Source organism: Ambystoma mexicanum, chromosome 3q, assembly GCF_040938575.1.
Source record: "Ambystoma mexicanum isolate Mex_15411 chromosome 3q, UKY_AmexF1_1, whole genome shotgun sequence".
In the NCBI taxonomy this organism is placed as follows: Eukaryota; Metazoa; Chordata; class Amphibia; order Caudata; family Ambystomatidae; genus Ambystoma; species Ambystoma mexicanum.
The window spans coordinates 889,546,991-889,563,006 of record NC_090926.1 but is presented as its reverse complement, the minus strand read 5'-3'; the positions used below and the strand labels follow the sequence as shown (position 1 = coordinate 889,563,006).

Below are 16,016 nucleotides of genomic sequence, written 5' to 3'. Positions count from 1 at the left end.
CACTCTCTCGCGTTAAGGAGGCTGCCTCAGAGGTATTCAAGCCCAGTCCTTATTCACAGCAATGGATTGTGCTCTCCCACGTAATCATATGGGTCCATAGATCACTCTCTCTGTGAAATGGCCTATAGTTCTTGTCCAGGGCACCAGCGAACTACCCCCACCAGTTTCAGCTGCCGAGCCACACCCACGGGTCTTGCAGCCACCAGCGGCACCCAGAATCCACCCAGCTCTGGACCCGCTGGCCGACCAGCGTGCCTCCTTTAGTTACGGGTGGGGGGGGCTCACACTTGGTCTTAGAGTCGTCGGTGCCTCCCGGGTGGGAACACCAACACCGCTGCGGTTCAGTCAGCCTCCTCCACAACCAGACCAGGGAGGCTCCCAATGTTCAGTTGATCTGTGCCCCCCCCCCCACCTTACTTTACCGCTGCTGGGGCAGTGCTAATGTGCCAGTGGTGGACAAACACTTAATCTTATCGTTTGCGCCATTAGAAATGCCTCGGTTATGCCAGGAAGTTTCATGACTCGATGTTGTGTGCTGTCGGGATCCCCCTCGGGACCTACACAATGCCGTTGCTTTTACAGTATTTGGCCCAGCCCGGGCATCCCACTTCCCCTTTGGGGGCCGCCTGGCATCAGCACTTCCCTCGGCCTCGGGTCTGCTGCCCCCTATGTCCTGTGGCTCTAATGCAGGAGAACCACTCCATGTAACGTGTCCTCGCGGAGCACCATCCGATTGCTTTCCCCGTCGCGCAACCCCCAAGAACACTCGGGTCGCGGCCGGCAAGTGTGGCTCGTTGCTGCCTCTCACGCGATCCTGCCAGGAAACACAGCCGGGTTCGGGATCACGCTTCTGTGGCCTCAAGAACACGAATTTCAATATCTTTTGTCATTTCTTGGGCTGCACGCCCATCGGAGTATCAGAGCATCCTCCAGGCGCCTCATAAGCTCCGCGGTTATCATCCCGCTCCGCGACAGCCCCCGTCCCCCTCCAGTTCGTGTGAACGTATGCTGTCGCCTACGCTTGCGGCTATCCCAGCGGCTCGCATCCATTGCGGCCGCACAGCAGCAAAGCCTCTGCCCAAATGCCGGCTCCCCACACTGCAATATCTTCTGCAATTCGGGCATGCAAATTAATTCAGGGAGCACTGTTTGTTGCGCAGCCGATTACGTTTCAAGTCCGCAGCGGCCGTCTCACCACCTCGCGGACAGCTAAGTCATTTGTCCTGGCCCTCAATCGGCCATCTTGCTTCCTTCTTCCTCCCCGCTCTCACAAACTTGTTACATGCATAACTCTGCCACGGCTCATCTCATGAGTCTACAAAGTTCAGCGGGCACGTCCGCTCCATTCATAATCCTGCATAAGGAATTTCAGCAGTCATAAACGTCAGTTAACGCACTGTGTACCAGGATCATTGCAGGATCACGGGAGCACCGTTAGAACACGTCCTCCTACATGGCCCACTTGGCCACGCCCCCATCTCATCCATGGTTAGCGGGGCGGTCAGTATATCAGCCTGTGCCTCATCCAGTGTGGGCAGTTCTATTTGAGGCTGTGCATCCTCAACGTCGCCCTCTCCGCCAACCACCCCATCTGTTTACAAGACTTAATAATTCTGGAAGAAGACTTCATTTATCCCACATTGTGTCCTAATGACTTCACCATCCTCGTCCATATCACACAGATCATTTCCCTTGGCGCTTTCCCACGGCATAACCACGCCAGCAGCCTACCGAACTTGTCCCCCTCTGCCTGCAGCCTCCGATTGTAGTTTGCAAAGTAAAATTTGCTGAGGCGTTCTCACTCTGCAATACACTTATGTCGCCAGGCCATTAGATGCCCATTGCCATCACGGGCTCCCTCCCGGTCTTGCTCTGCACTTTCAATAGCCCTTCAGTGCTGGAGAGGACTTCCAATGATTCCTTCCGGTGCCCACCCATTTTACCAATTGCGACTCCTCTCACAACCGTCTTAAAAGCGTCCCATACTGTGCTGGATTTAGCTACGCTACCCATGTTGAACTCTAAGTACTCCTCTACTCGGTCCTTTTAGGTATCCCTTGAAGTTCCCATCATGTAAAGCCTCAGTCCTAATTGATATTGATATTATATTTCTATCGCGCTCGTACACAAGTGTTTCAGAGCGCGGCAAGGGAGGGGAACAGGGGAGAACAAAACAGCGCTCTTACTAGGTCCAGTGATATTGAGAATGCGCAAGTGCATGGGAGAGGGGAAGGGGAAAAGTGCATGGAGAGGGGAGAGGTGGAAAGTGTGAAGCAGAGGAGAAACAGATAAATAACAATAAATAAATAATAAAGGCAACAAACCGTGGTAGTGTAGCCAGCAATTTGCAAGTGCTAGGTTTAAGGCAGCAGACAGGGTAGGTGTAACGCTCCCCTGGTATCCACGGGGACTTCACTCAGCCTGTTCTGACCTCTTACGACCTCGAAAACCTTCCCTGGAGGCTACTCGACTGGAGACTGGGCCTGAAACACAGGATTGGTAGAGTTTAACTCCCTATTGTCTGTGTGTGCTTGAACCCCTTCTTCCCCGGGGTCCAACCCTTCCCTTTGATCCACAGCTCACCTTGTTTTCTTGGATAGTGTGCTCTCCGTCTTGCTTTCAGCGCAGGGGCGCGTTGATTGATGCGGGGTCGATGCTGCCTAGTTACTTCACTGGCAAGAGTCCAACAGGTAAGTATAATGAGTCTTTTGAACAGTTCTCTAACTTCGTTCCTTTCTTTCCTTAGATGATGGCCGGCGTCCGGGGATGGCAGCGTGCTGCTGAGATAGGTAGCGCTGAAGGTGAGTGAGAGCGCAATGCACCCCTTTCATATTTTTATTGAACTGAGTTCTTTTTCTGTGTCTTTTAGGTGCCACGACGTTTTCAGCGTGGATGCCGGTTATGAAGAACAAGTGCGGTGAGTAAGCGCGATATGAGGCGCCTCTAGATTAACCTGGAGTGTCTTTTCCCTCTTGCAGATGGATAAGAAGTTCCGGAGACAGAGTTCCCCCAGAGCGGCTGGGATTCAGGTAAGCGTTTGAAGCTCGTACAGGCTTTAAAAATAAGCGAATATTTGCTGAATGCTTACTAATGCCTTTTTTCTGTTCTTTTCCCTTTTCCTTAGGAAGCAGCGTGCCAGGATGGGAAAGACACTGCCGAAGATGCCCGCAGAACAGAAGGAGCGATGAATGATGGGCAGAAGTGCTGCAAAGTAAATCTGTTCCTAACGGTGTTCTTGCAGGAGCTGAGCGCAGAAGAAAGATGCAGGCCTAATGGTGACCGATCCGAACACGGTGAGTGTCACACTGCAGGTGCAGAAAACGCAAAGCATGTTTCTCAGCTTGGGCGTGGGTTAAATAGTCTCTGGGTATCCCAGGTGACTCTGGGCTGAACCACACCCAAAAGACTAGACTACACATGCAGTTCAGGGAACAGAAATATGTGGGGCATCCATCTTGTCCCCATCAATGCACTACAAGTCCAATCCCCATTGTTCTCCTATGGGAGTGAGTCTGGTGCCACAAGCGCCAACTCTGACTCCAAGTGGGTCTTTGGAGGGATGGAGAGGCCCTTGAGGGCCATGTAGGTGATCGTGGCCTGGCTCCAGCCTGACATCTTGGAGGGCTGGGGACATGAGGGGCAGGAATCATGACAGTACGTCTAATAAGTGCAGGAAGAAAAAGGGGGGGCTGTATGGGTACAGATACATACCCCAGTGCAAGGGGTGGCCCAGAGGCAGTGTGGGAGTGTGGTAGGGTGAGCACGTATCTGGGCCCAGAGGACAGAGGGTGGCCAGGTGCACAGTGCCAAGAGAGAACAGATCAGCAGGGGAGAGGGGGAGCGAAGGCAGAAGAAAAGAGGAATGTCTTGAGGTGCTTCCGGAAGCAGAGATAGTTCTCCTCAAGTTTAAGAGTGGCAGGGGGGCTGTTCCAGAGGGAGGCCCCAGCCGAAGACCGAGATCTACCTCCAGCTCGTTTCTTTGAAAAACGACTGACCCTGAGGGAGTTGGAGGTAGAGGAGTGAAGCTTGGGATGCCATGAGATTCTGGGAGAAGGAGAGGAAAGGCAAGAGTACCTCTGAGGAGGTGCAGTAGGAAATGTGACTTTTTAGAGACCTCAGAGATGTGGGCGGAGAAGGAAAGGGTGGAGTCGCAGATCACCCGAGGTTCTTAGCCTCGCAGGTGGGGGTAGGAGGAGGGCCAAGGGAGGCCAGCCAGAGAGTGAGGGGAAAAGGACGGTGAAGGTGTGCCGATGAGGAGGATCTCCGTTTTGCTGGCATTCAGACAAAGATCATTGCGACACACCAATCTTGAATGGCAGTTAGGCAATCAGAGATGAGAGGGGGAGAGGAGGTGGCAGAGGGGCAGCCTTAAAATGAGTTGTGTCGTCAGCGTAGCAATGGAAATTAGAGCAGAAAGTGGCAATGTAGTGGGCGAGAGTTGCTGGGTATTGGTTGAAAAGCCAGGGCGAGAGGTTAGACCCCCCGCCCTAGACCCTAAGGCGTCAGGTCGGAACCGGTATTCTAAGGGGAAATCCTATCCCAGATCGCGATCAGCGGGCATGGCCAGAAAGCACTCTAGCCTTGTACTTAATGGCAGTGTGACCTGACCTCCTGCCCAGTAAGAATGTAATCTATGCAGGTGTGTACCTTAGACTGTGCCACATAGTGTGAGTAGCCCCTGTCTATTCCATGGTGCCACATCCAAATGGCCCCTAATTGCAGGTTCCTCATTAAAGATCCCAAAACCCTAGCCGGAAGAGGCGGTTTCCCGTATTTATCAACCAACCTATCTACCACATGGTGCATCCCCCCGGCCCCCTTTGAACCTAGTCACTCTGCGATAGAGAGAATTAAAGAACCGTGTAGCATTAGGGGCATTAGTGTTGATTAGACGCACTTCCATGTTCTAGATAAACCTGTGTACCATGGACATCCTGCCCTCGTCATCCCGTTTAAATTCCAATGACTAAAAAGGGACTATAAGCGCCACCCACGTTAGGACACCCCTAGCATACAATGCGAAAGTAGAACCATACAACCCCCCCTCCACTTCCTTGCAATCTGCAGTAATGTGGGTTTCCTGTATAAGTGCAATATGTACTCCCATCCTCCTTAAGTACGAAATCACTGAGTCATTTCACATAGCTGTTAAGGCCCCTGACGTTCCATGTGACCATTTTCAGGTCGCTAACAATATTTCAACATTTGGGTCCCAATCGTCCTCACAGACCCATCCCCTCTCCAGGGCAGAAAATCCCACCCCCATTTCGTTCTGCGAACCCCACACAGGACATTTTCCCATTGTTGCGGTGCCCTTGATATGCGTTGCAGAGTCTGTGTTTGTACTGCGGTTTCCGCTAGACTAACTGCTTCTATTGTAACCTCCCCATGCTTCCCAAAAAATACCGAAACGTAGTAACTTCAATCGCAACCGTGCCCCAAGAAAAGTGGTAAAGAAACCCATAAAAAACCAGGGCAAACTGGCCCACAAAAACAATCAGGGGAAGCCAAGCCCACCCCCCACCTCATACCAAAAACCCATGGCCCTGTGGCATAACGCGCACTTAGGCCTAGCTGCCTCTCCCTCCCCTCCTCCTGAGGATAGCGCACAGCAGCTAGATGCCATAAAAGAGGCATCCAAAAGGACTACCGGGGTACCCCAGTGTCCAGCACAGGCAAACGCCTATGCACACCGAGGCTTCAGACTAGCTGCCCCTGCACCATGCTATAAATATGTTAGGACCGTTTTTCTGAAGCACTACTGTTGACTTCATCAAAACCATACAACTGAGACAGTACAAGACTCCACTCTTAGTATAAGGTTTGAGAGACCTGAAGGTGTCTCACACGCTAGTCCCCGGGGTTCTGTCATCCAGGTGGCCAGGACACGGCTATCGCTTTTGTATCAAGTTCCTATGGGTGGACCAGTGTGGGAGGATCACCTGGATGAGGGCGGGGGGGGGGCGTGGGTCTTCGGGGAGTGGAAGTGGGACAACAGAGGGTGAGATGTGGTATGCCCTACCTTGTAACACCTTTTCCCTATCCTGCCAGATAGGATACCTAGGAACCTCCACACCCCCTTTCCCAACACGGACAGTTCACTGTGAGCGACAACAGACTAACACCAGAGCCGTATACCTGACCTGTCACAGCACTATGGTCAGGCAATTAAGGATCATTCGACACCTAAATTCCGTCACACTTCCCCAAATGGATAAAAGGCGGAGCACGCAAGAAAAAACACACGAAGAAACAGCAGTTCCAAGATGGCAGTTTAATACAAGGAGAAAGACCGCAAGACCAGAGAGTGTTGCAAGGAGGGAAGTACCCTTGACCTGTAAAGACAGTTACTTTCATGAGCCTTGGAGAGTAAGAAACCGAAGACCAGGAACTAAGGCTGATAAAACCTGCACAGTGTGTCGGAGGGACCCGGGGCTCTCCTGTGTCGATAACCAAGGCGGGGAGGAGTGGTTGCCGCCGTGGTACTGTCCTTGGCTCCTACAACAAAGCAGCATCAGAAAAGACAGCACAGTCGGTGAGTCAGAGGCTGATACCAAACAGGCTTGTATTTTGAACCAAGGTTGCAAGCAGCAACATTGTATAAAGAGAACAGTGTGTGAGGCGTTTGTCTCCATCATAGAGTCCCTCTTGCTGGACTACTGCAACAGCTTTTTTTTAAACCTCCCTGCCTCTGCTCTGCGCCCTCTGCAACTCTTCCAAACCAGAACCGCAAGATTAATCCTTGTCCTCAAGCCCAGGGACTGCATCTCTCCAGCACTGATATCCCTCCGCTGGCTCCCCGTGGCTGCAAGGATCAAGTTCAAGACCCTCTACATTGTCCACAAGGCTTTCCGGGGTCTGGGACCTACCTATCTGTATCTAAATACTGTCCTTCCCGAGCCCTCCGCTCATCTACCTCCAACCTTCTGCAAGTGAGCCGGTTCTCCAAGCAGAGATTTGGAGCGAGATTGTTATCCTCTACAGGGGCCTCCCTTTGGAATAGCCTCCCTGCCGCCCTCCGTCTTTAGCCTGATCTCCTTGAGTTCCAGAAACTCCTTAAGACATTCCTCTTCCTTCTATCTCCCTCTACCCTTCTAACCTTTCTCTCTGCTCTATCCCTCGCTCCCTCCTTTTCCACTCAGCCTGCGGACTGGATGCCTGGTGTACCTCAGAATTTCACAGGTCCCTGGCACCCTCGCCAGTCCCCTCGCACTTGCCTCCGGGTCTTGCACTTGCCTTATCGTTACTGCAATTGCTCAATGAGCCTTGAGAGTAGTATCTCTCAGCACTTACCCCAGCTTCTGACTGACTGGGGGCACTTGTTTCCCCCCACCCCCTGCACGTGTCCCAATCTCCTGCACCGGCCTGCGCACTTGCACGATCTGACAGCACCATGCTGCGAAGACCGTCAATCTGTTTTTCCCTTGTCTCTCCTCCTTGCATGGTGGTGCCTCAGTGCACTTAGAAAAACTGCAGAATCGTTGTCAAACCCATTTGCTGTTATCTACACCGTTAATTGTATTATTTGCAATTATTCCATGCACCCACTCTGCCCGTGCAGACTTGTATCGTTAAGAAATTCAAGGGCTCTGAATGGTTTTTTCCCTTTGTTCACTCCCCCCTTGAGCTCTTTGAAACGCTTGCTTTGTGTATAGGCGCTTTACAAATAAACAATACCATAAATAACTATTTATAACTTAAACCTTGAGTGTGTTACTTGGTTACTTGTATTGACGGATTTGTACAGCTCTACAGCTAACATTTACCCCTCTTGAGATAGGCCTGGCTGCTCATTCACACTACCAACTTGTGTAGTACAGACCTATACCAAAAGGTGGGTTACCTAATACCAAGCAGGTAGTCTCACACAGTGTGACTGAACCAATTCTTACCTAACAGTCAGATTTATTTTCAACTGTAATTCTGGAAACTTCAGCAAGATGAGACCATTTTTTTTTTGTTCTTCCTTTTTAGGATGGGGATTGGTTTGTGTATGTTCAGAACTTGAATTTGAACAGCTTGTTGAAGTACAACATTCATCAAGAAAGCGAAGCCTGTGTGCCTTTAACCTTCGCAGCTACTCTTCAACACAAGTTCATCACAGTAATTTCATTGTGTAAGTGATTGTATTGAATTTTTAATGTAGTGTATCACTGAACACCATACAGTGCCTATTCTTTTATAATACTGAAACTGAAAAACAGAGTGACATTCACCAATAGAGTGTAGACATTTAAAGCATTGTTTAGAATGTCGGTTGCTTTGTAGGTATTGGGTTTTGAATGCTGTGATTGTGTGTTTGTGAGAACAAATGCTCTTTCTCAGTAGGTTGTATTCTTTCCATATGTGGTTTTCCTGACTTTTAATTAATGAGCCCTGTGTCCTCTTAAGAAAAAATAGAGATTGTGCTCCTTCTATGGCCTTACGTCCCATATAATTGCGATGCCCCCAAGTCCTCTGTTTATCTACCTGAGCGTCTCCATGCAAGTGGCTGTTTGGGGAAAGATGTTTGTTTGTTGGAACGTTCTTGGGGCTTGTCACACATGAGACTGTACTACAGAAGGTTAATCAATTTCAACAAAAAATGCATTCATTTGGGTTGGTTTTGGTGCAACATGTCGAGCGGCTCTCTAGACTAGTGGCTTGAGCAGTATGTGAATTAATAAATAGTCCAGCACATGTGTGACTAAACACCATTGAACTCCATCACTGGGATAGAAATCTGTCCTTTCTTTAATATTCCAAGAATCGGCTCATTTTAAATGTCAAAATTGGTAGGGAGTCTTACTACAGTCCACTGTTAGGACAATTTTTTTGAAGTCCAGCTAGGGGCTTAGTATAACCATTCAACTCGCTCTTACTATAAGGCTGTACCACCTAAGTAAATGGTAGCATAGACCGAACAGCTAGGCTTATTTTAGGAGGGAGAGAGGGCTGTTGAATCAGTACAAAGTAATTGTAATACAAATGCTCCAAAGAAACACTATGTATTTTCAAACATAAATGGTTTATTTCAATACAAGAAGGCCCATATAAATCTGGGGGGGGGGATAAGTATTATCACATTATATATAACCACAATTATAAAAATGCAGCACTATGCTTGAAGGTGCACATACCAAAGCATATAACCTTATTTGGAACACATAACAGTAGTTCTAAATTAGTAAAAACCAATAGTTACTTTGGAATACTTACAGTAATACAAGGGTAGTAGACCCTAACAGTTGTACTGTGACGCTCAGCAAGAAATCACATAGTAAGTCAACTGGACAATATACTTTTCAGAATAGTTGAACACATTCCAGGAACAGTATAAACCTATAACTATGATTCAAGATAACGCAGTTATAATATGGGGAGTTTGACCTTCAGGTGTAATATGCAATTACACTTACTTTTCAGTTCAGTGGAAAAAAGTCTAAGATCAGTAAGAACTTATTACACTATTTTTGGATGGCTCAAAGCAAACCAAGGTTCAGTACACCCAGCTAAAACCTAATGTTGTAATATACTATTACAGTTTGCTTTTTAGATCAGTTCAACACAGATTTAAGGAAAGCAATATCTCTAAATTGTTTTAGGATGACACACAGTGAACACAAGGTAAGTAAAACCTATACACTTTTCAAAAGGAGCGTTCAGCCACTTCGTGGTAAGTATAACCCGAGGCAGATGTATTCTGAACAGGCTAACAGCAAGTCAGGTGAAGCAAGACCCAATTGGGGACACTCGTACATTTATATCCTAACAGGAATAGTACAGTAAAACCAACAGCATTACTTTTAGGAAGAGGGGGACGCAATTCACAGGTGAGTAAATTATCCCTTTATCTACTTTCTGTTAGAATGGTGAAACAGTTTAATTGAATGGCAGAACCTATCTAAGGTAAGTAAACTAACCTTCCATATACTTTTTCAAGCGACAGAACACTTTCAAGGGAAGTAAGAACTTTTGTAACTGCTCACACTCAGAGTTACAGTTACAAACTAACTTTAATACCAGTAAGTCAACTTTTCAACACTGGTTTTAATTTTCAAGGCAGACCCCTTAAAGTATCCAGCCCTTCCCAATTCCATTACCTGGGCTCTCTCAGAGGCAGAAGAGGGACCCTAGTTGTCTAGGAGCCAGCTGTAGACCGGGTGAGATGAGGCTCAGTTGCAGGCAAAGTCAGTTCCGGGCGAAGACTGTTCAAACAATTAAGTATTCAACTTTCAAAGTTAGTTGAGGATCCAGAGACTTCAGAGAAGACAACCTTGGGGGATTCCAGCAGGGTATTGGGTGAACTGGACAAGAGGACTCCTAACCATAAAAAACACCCCAAATCTACACAGGAATCTCAACAGACTTAAGGTAAGTAAATACCCAAGCCAGCAACAGTACCTTAGCACAGAAGAAGAGCTCCAGTAAGAGGACTTCAGGATCTGTATCCCAAAACCCAGGTGCTGAATTCCTTATCAAGACAGAAGAGCGGACCTTAGATGGGCTTTTTCAGCAAGGATTGACGCAAAGGGCTCCAGGCAAGGGTGTCTTCACGGGTGGATGCGGCTCTGTGGTTTTGGTTCCCTTTTTAGGAGCCAGAAGTAGACTGAATATCGCTGGTCGAATTCTTGTTGTGTGCAAGTTCCAGCACACTGGTGAGGAGACTTTTCGGACTTGATTCACGTCTCTGGAGGTCCAGCAGGATGCCCACAAAGTTTCAGCAAGATTTGGAATTTGGAAGGCTGTGCACCGCACAATGGCTCGAAGTGCCAGGGTATTGGTGTATGGAAGCCGTAAGGTTGCAGCAGTACGTGGGATGGGTCAAAATGCAGGTCTCCTTGAGTCTAGTGGGTCTCACCAGGCTCTGGGTTATCATTTTCGGAATCGATTGGAAGGAAGGGTAACAGCAGGCTCTGGTTACACGGTACACAGAGTCATTTGAAATCGTCTCAGCCGCGTTTTCTTCATCATTCCCTCTTCAATTTCTGTCACAGTGGTCGACTACCTCTTCAGTTTCCAGGATCTGACTTTTAGGCAGGAACCCACCCACTCAAACAGCCATGCATAATTCAAACATGGGGGTTGGCAGTCCTTTCAGGACAGCCAGCCTCCCAGTTTGAACTGGATTCTTGCAGTCAGGCTGGAAGACAAAGGGATGCAAAGTTGTGGACTCCTCCCTTGCTTCCTGCCTTCACAGACACTCTGGAAGCCTGGGCGGGGAGTCCAGAGGATTCCCGCTGAAGAAGTAGTTAACACAAAGGATTTTCCCACCCTCGAGGTCAGGGGACAGAACAAGAAAGGACAAATAACACTGAAATGGCAAAAAGAGAAGACCGGGGCCATTTTGGTCAAATGAGCGCCCATGTGTCACTACCAGGGCTGTGGAAACAGCCTGCGGTAAAGGTGCACTGAATTAATAAAAAGGTTCACTGCCACCAGCCATTAAAGTTAAGTTTGTCCTTGTAACATAAATGTTATATTTGGAATGAGAAAGGGGATACCGAGTATCTCCCTAGCACTCCACATAAGGTGGAGGAGGCTGGTCTCACCTAATAAAATGTCAAAGGGATTCTTGGATCCTTTCTACCCTTGGGAACTGTAGTTTTCACAAGGTTAGCCAGAGAAAGTTGAAAGGGGAGCCCCAGGGGCAACCCAGGAACAATAGGCAGTATGTATCAAACGTTGTCAGAGCATACAATTAAAAAGACACTATGGAGAGTCTTAAAAATGACACCCATAAAAAGAATAAGATTCTGTGAGTGTGGAAAAGGGTTCCCCTCACAGAGGTATAAGCAAAAATAATCCACCAGTTATTAGGGGAGTTTAGTAAATTATACCAAGGGTTTGTAGATCCCCAACTCTTAGTATCATTCTGTACTAACTCAGGACCTTGGTAGAGTGGCAGAGCAGTCAGGCTTCTCTTAAGAGGAAGATGTGAACTGTAGGTAAGTACACTGAATCTAGTTAGACAGGCACAGCAAAGAAGCACTTACATTTATAAGGTATATAAAAGAAAATATTTATTATATTTACCCCAGAATCACTTTAAATAGTTCAGATGTTTATGCTAGAACACTTAGGAATACTTGATAATACACTTCAAAGGGCACTTTCACTTTTGTGTTTGTTTGCAGTAATCGTATTATCGGTTATTGCGCACTAATCAATGTTTTAAGATATTTTTTTTTTTCTCTCTCAGCTGTTCATAGTATTGTATTGTTTATTTATAGAGCGCACCTGGCCGTTAAGCAACTGGGCGCTTACAGAAAATAAATCTTGGGTTACAGGTACATAAATAAGTTACATTTCTTATGTTACAGGATCATATATCAAGCATTTCTTACGTTACAATGTCGGGAGACCTACATGTGAGATATGTTACAGTTAGAAGTGTTTACAAAAAATATACAGAGTATTTGGTACAGTTGCGGCATTTAGCAGTCGTTGGTGTTAAGCCAGAGTTTAACGTTCGCTTTGAACACATGGAAGGAAGGGGTGGCTATAAGTGCATCTGGGATGGAGTTCCAGAGATGAACTGCTAGAACCGAGAAGCTGGACCCACCAGTTCTTTTCAGTTTAAAGTTGGGGACTTTGATGCTGTTTGAGAGGGCCTTTCTGATGGTACGTTCAGAAGTATGCTTTGTGAATTGTTCTGTGAGGTATGCAGGAGCTTTGTTGTTCAGACAATTGTGTGTAATGTTCAGAGTTTTAAATTTGATAGTCATTGATGGCCAGCCAGTTGACGGCTCTTCTATGGGCAGATATGTGTTGCCCTTTGGGAATTCCTAGGGCTGTTCTAAGGGCATTGTTCTGCAGGGTTTGGAGTTTGTTGATGTTATGTTTACTGGTGCCTAGGTACAGTGCATTACAGTAGTCTAATTTGGAGAGGATGAGGGCTTGTGCTATGGTGGTGCAGCTATCTGTGGATGGGTATGGTTTGCAGGCGTGGATAAGTTTGCAGGTGTAACTAGTTGCCGAGGCTGTAGCATTTACTTGCTTGTCGAGGGTGAGAGCTGAGTCTAAGTAGAAACCTAAGGTTTTAACTTCCTTGGCTACCTTGATTTTGATGCCATCAATCATGATTGAATAAATTACCCCAGCTGTACAATTCAGTTTGTTGGTAGAACCGATGATTAAGAGCTCAGTCTTGTCGTTAAGACATAGGCCATGTGTGCCCATACAAGTTTGGATGATTTGGTAAATTTTATTTATGAGTCTGGTGTCCTTTTCATAGTCACCCTGGATTGGGATAAGAATCTGGGTATCATCGGTGTAGTTGGTATATGAGACCCCTAGTTTGTCCAATATATCAAAGAGAGGCTTTGTAAAAATATTGTATAACGTGGGGGAACCACATGACCCTTGAGGGACTCCACAGGTGATGGGGACTGGATCTGCTGCTGATGAAGGTGAGCAGACTCTTATGGTTCTCTGGTCCAGGAATGAATTTATCCATGCCGTGGCTTTAGTAGAGAAGTTGGCTGCCGATTTGAGGTGATTGCAAAGTACCTTGTGATCTACCAGGTCGAAGGCAGCCGATAGGCCTAGGAGTAGGAGAATAGAGATGTCTCCTCTGTCTTTGCGCTCGTCTAGTTGGTTTTTAAGATCAAGGAGAGCCGTTTCGGTTCCATGTCTTGGCCTAAATCCTGATTGTCTTGTCCCTAGTAGATTGTTGATCTCCAGATAAGCTTGGATCTGAAGATATGCAGCTTTATCTAAGATTTTAAGGAGGAACGGGACAGTTGTTATGGGCCTATAGTTCGTTGGGACATTGGGATTCAGGTTAACTTTTTTTAGGAGAGGTAATATCCATGTGTTTTTAAGGTTAGTTTAGTTTCTTTATTTGTACCGCACGCCGAACCCTGGGGTAACCGGGCGCCAGAGACTTAGATACAGTTACAACATGGCAAGAATATACAATACAGACTGTGAAATAACAACAATAAGTGTGGTAGACCGGGTTACAAGCTGGTCGACAAGGACATGCGGAGAGGAAGTACATTAAGCAGAGTTTTTGTTGGAAAGCCATGTTTTAGTTTTGGCTCTAAAAGTCCAAAAGGAGGGTTCTGTTCTAAGGTTTAGTGGCATAGCGTTCCATAGTTTGACGGCTAGGACCGGGAAGCTGGCGCCACCAGCTTTTTTTTAGGGAGATTTTGGGAATGGAAAGGCAATGTGAGTATGGCGTTCTGGTTGGTCTAGTTGATGTGTGATTGTGGAACTTGTCTGCCAGGTATTTGGGTGCGTCATTGGAGCGGCATTTATGGACAATGACGAGGGATCTGAGAGTGATTGTCTCGTACAGGGAGCCAGTGTGCATCTTGCCTGATGCTGGAGATGTGGGCTTGTCGTGGGATACTGAGGGCGGCTCTGAGGGCATTATTTTGAAGCACCTGTAGTTTGTTCAGGTTGCGTTCTGACGTGCCGAGAAAGAGTGTATTGCAGTAGTCAATTTTTGAGAGCACTAGCGCTCTGGCTAGAGTAATGCAGCAGGAGGCAGAAAGGAAAGTTTTGCAGGCGTTGATCAGCTTATTTGTGTAAGCTGTGGATGAGGCTGTGGCATTTACCTGTCTTTTGAGCGAGAGAGTAGAGTATAGATAAACCCCAAGGGTTTTAATTTCTTTGGCAACTGTGATTAGGTTACCGTCTATGTTGATGGACGCGTAACAGGGCTCTAGTTTGTTTAGCCGAGGTTGGGAGCCGACAAGAAGGAGCTCAGTTTTCTCATCGTTGAGGCATAGACCGTGCTCTGCCATCCAGGCTTGGATCTCCAAATATAGATTGTTGATTCTGGTGGAGTCCTCGTTGTAGCACCCTGATAGGGTGATGAGAACCTGGGTATCGTCAGCATAGTTTGTGTATGTGACACCCAGGTTGTCTAGGCGGTCAAACAATAGCTTAGTGAAGATATTGTATAGGGTTGGCGAGACGCACGAGCCTTGAGGGACGCCGCATGTGATGGTGACAGGGAGTGCTGAGGCCCCCGGGGAGAAGACCCGGGTGGTTCGGTTGGCTAGGAAGGACTGGATCCAGGCAGTCGCCTGGTTAGAGAAGGCCGCTGAAGTCATCAGATGTTCCGTGAGGATCTGATGGTCGACGCGGTCGAAGGGTGCTGATAGATCTAGCAGCAAGAGAATGGCTAGATTACCCCTGTCCTTTGCCTCGTCCATCTGGATTTTTAGGTCCAGTAGGGCTGACTCTGTTCCGTGCCTTGGCCTGAAGCCGGATTGTCTGAGACCCAGGAGGTTGTTGTCCTCCAGGTGCTTCTGTATTTGCAGGTAAGCCACTCTGTCTAAGATATTTAGGATGTAGGGAACGGTGGTGATTGGCCTGTAGTTGGTTGGGTTATTGGGATCTAGATTAGGTTTTTTTTAGTAGTGGCATGACCCAGGCCTCCTTGAGGGTGCTAGGCACTGAGCTTGATTTGAAGGATGCGTTGATGAGGGCTGTTATGAAGGGGGCCAGAATGTTGGCGCCTTCCTGGATGATGGGAGCTGGGCATGAGTCCCCTTGGCATCTAGAGGGTTTGAGGCCCTTAATGATGCTTTCTACTTCTTTAGTGGATACTGGTGAGAAGGAGAGCGGGGGGCAGGTAGGTGTTTTTCTGCCAGTGTGGGAGGGGATTCGAGTTCCCTGAGGATATTGAAAAGCTCTTTTGTTTTGGATTTGGCGTTCTCAATTCTGTTGTCATATGTCTCTTTTTTGGCCTTGAGGAAGTTTTGTAGATGGTGGCTGCTATTGAGAGTTGTGTTTTGTTGGAGAGGTTGGGCGTTTTTCTCCAGGTGGCTTCTGCGGCTCGTTTGGAGTTTCGGAGGATTTTTAGCTCTGGTGTGAACCATTTGTTCATGTGGGCTGTCGGTTTGGCTTTGGTGAGTTTGAGTGGAGAGATGTGTCTACTGCTGATTGTAGCATTTTGTTGTATAGGTCAGCAAGTTTCTCCGCATCTAGGTTAGCGTAGTTTGTGGGGGTAAGGATGTTGTCTGAGTGGGCTGAGGTTTTGTAAGGTAATGTTGCGGTTATTTCTGGTGAGGGCTTGA

At 47.5% G+C, this 16,016-nt stretch overlaps 1 protein-coding gene across 1 annotated transcript in view; it reads left to right on the top strand.

Annotated features, from left to right (window-relative positions):
- Positions 1–16,016, top strand: part of NOL11 (nucleolar protein 11) — a 331,146-nt gene that overhangs the window by 75,909 nt on the left and 239,221 nt on the right. Inside the window, exon 6 of the mRNA XM_069655029.1 lies at positions 7,975–8,116. Coding sequence (XP_069511130.1) covers positions 7,975–8,116 — 142 coding nt within the window. The remainder of the gene's footprint in view (positions 1–7,974; positions 8,117–16,016) is intronic.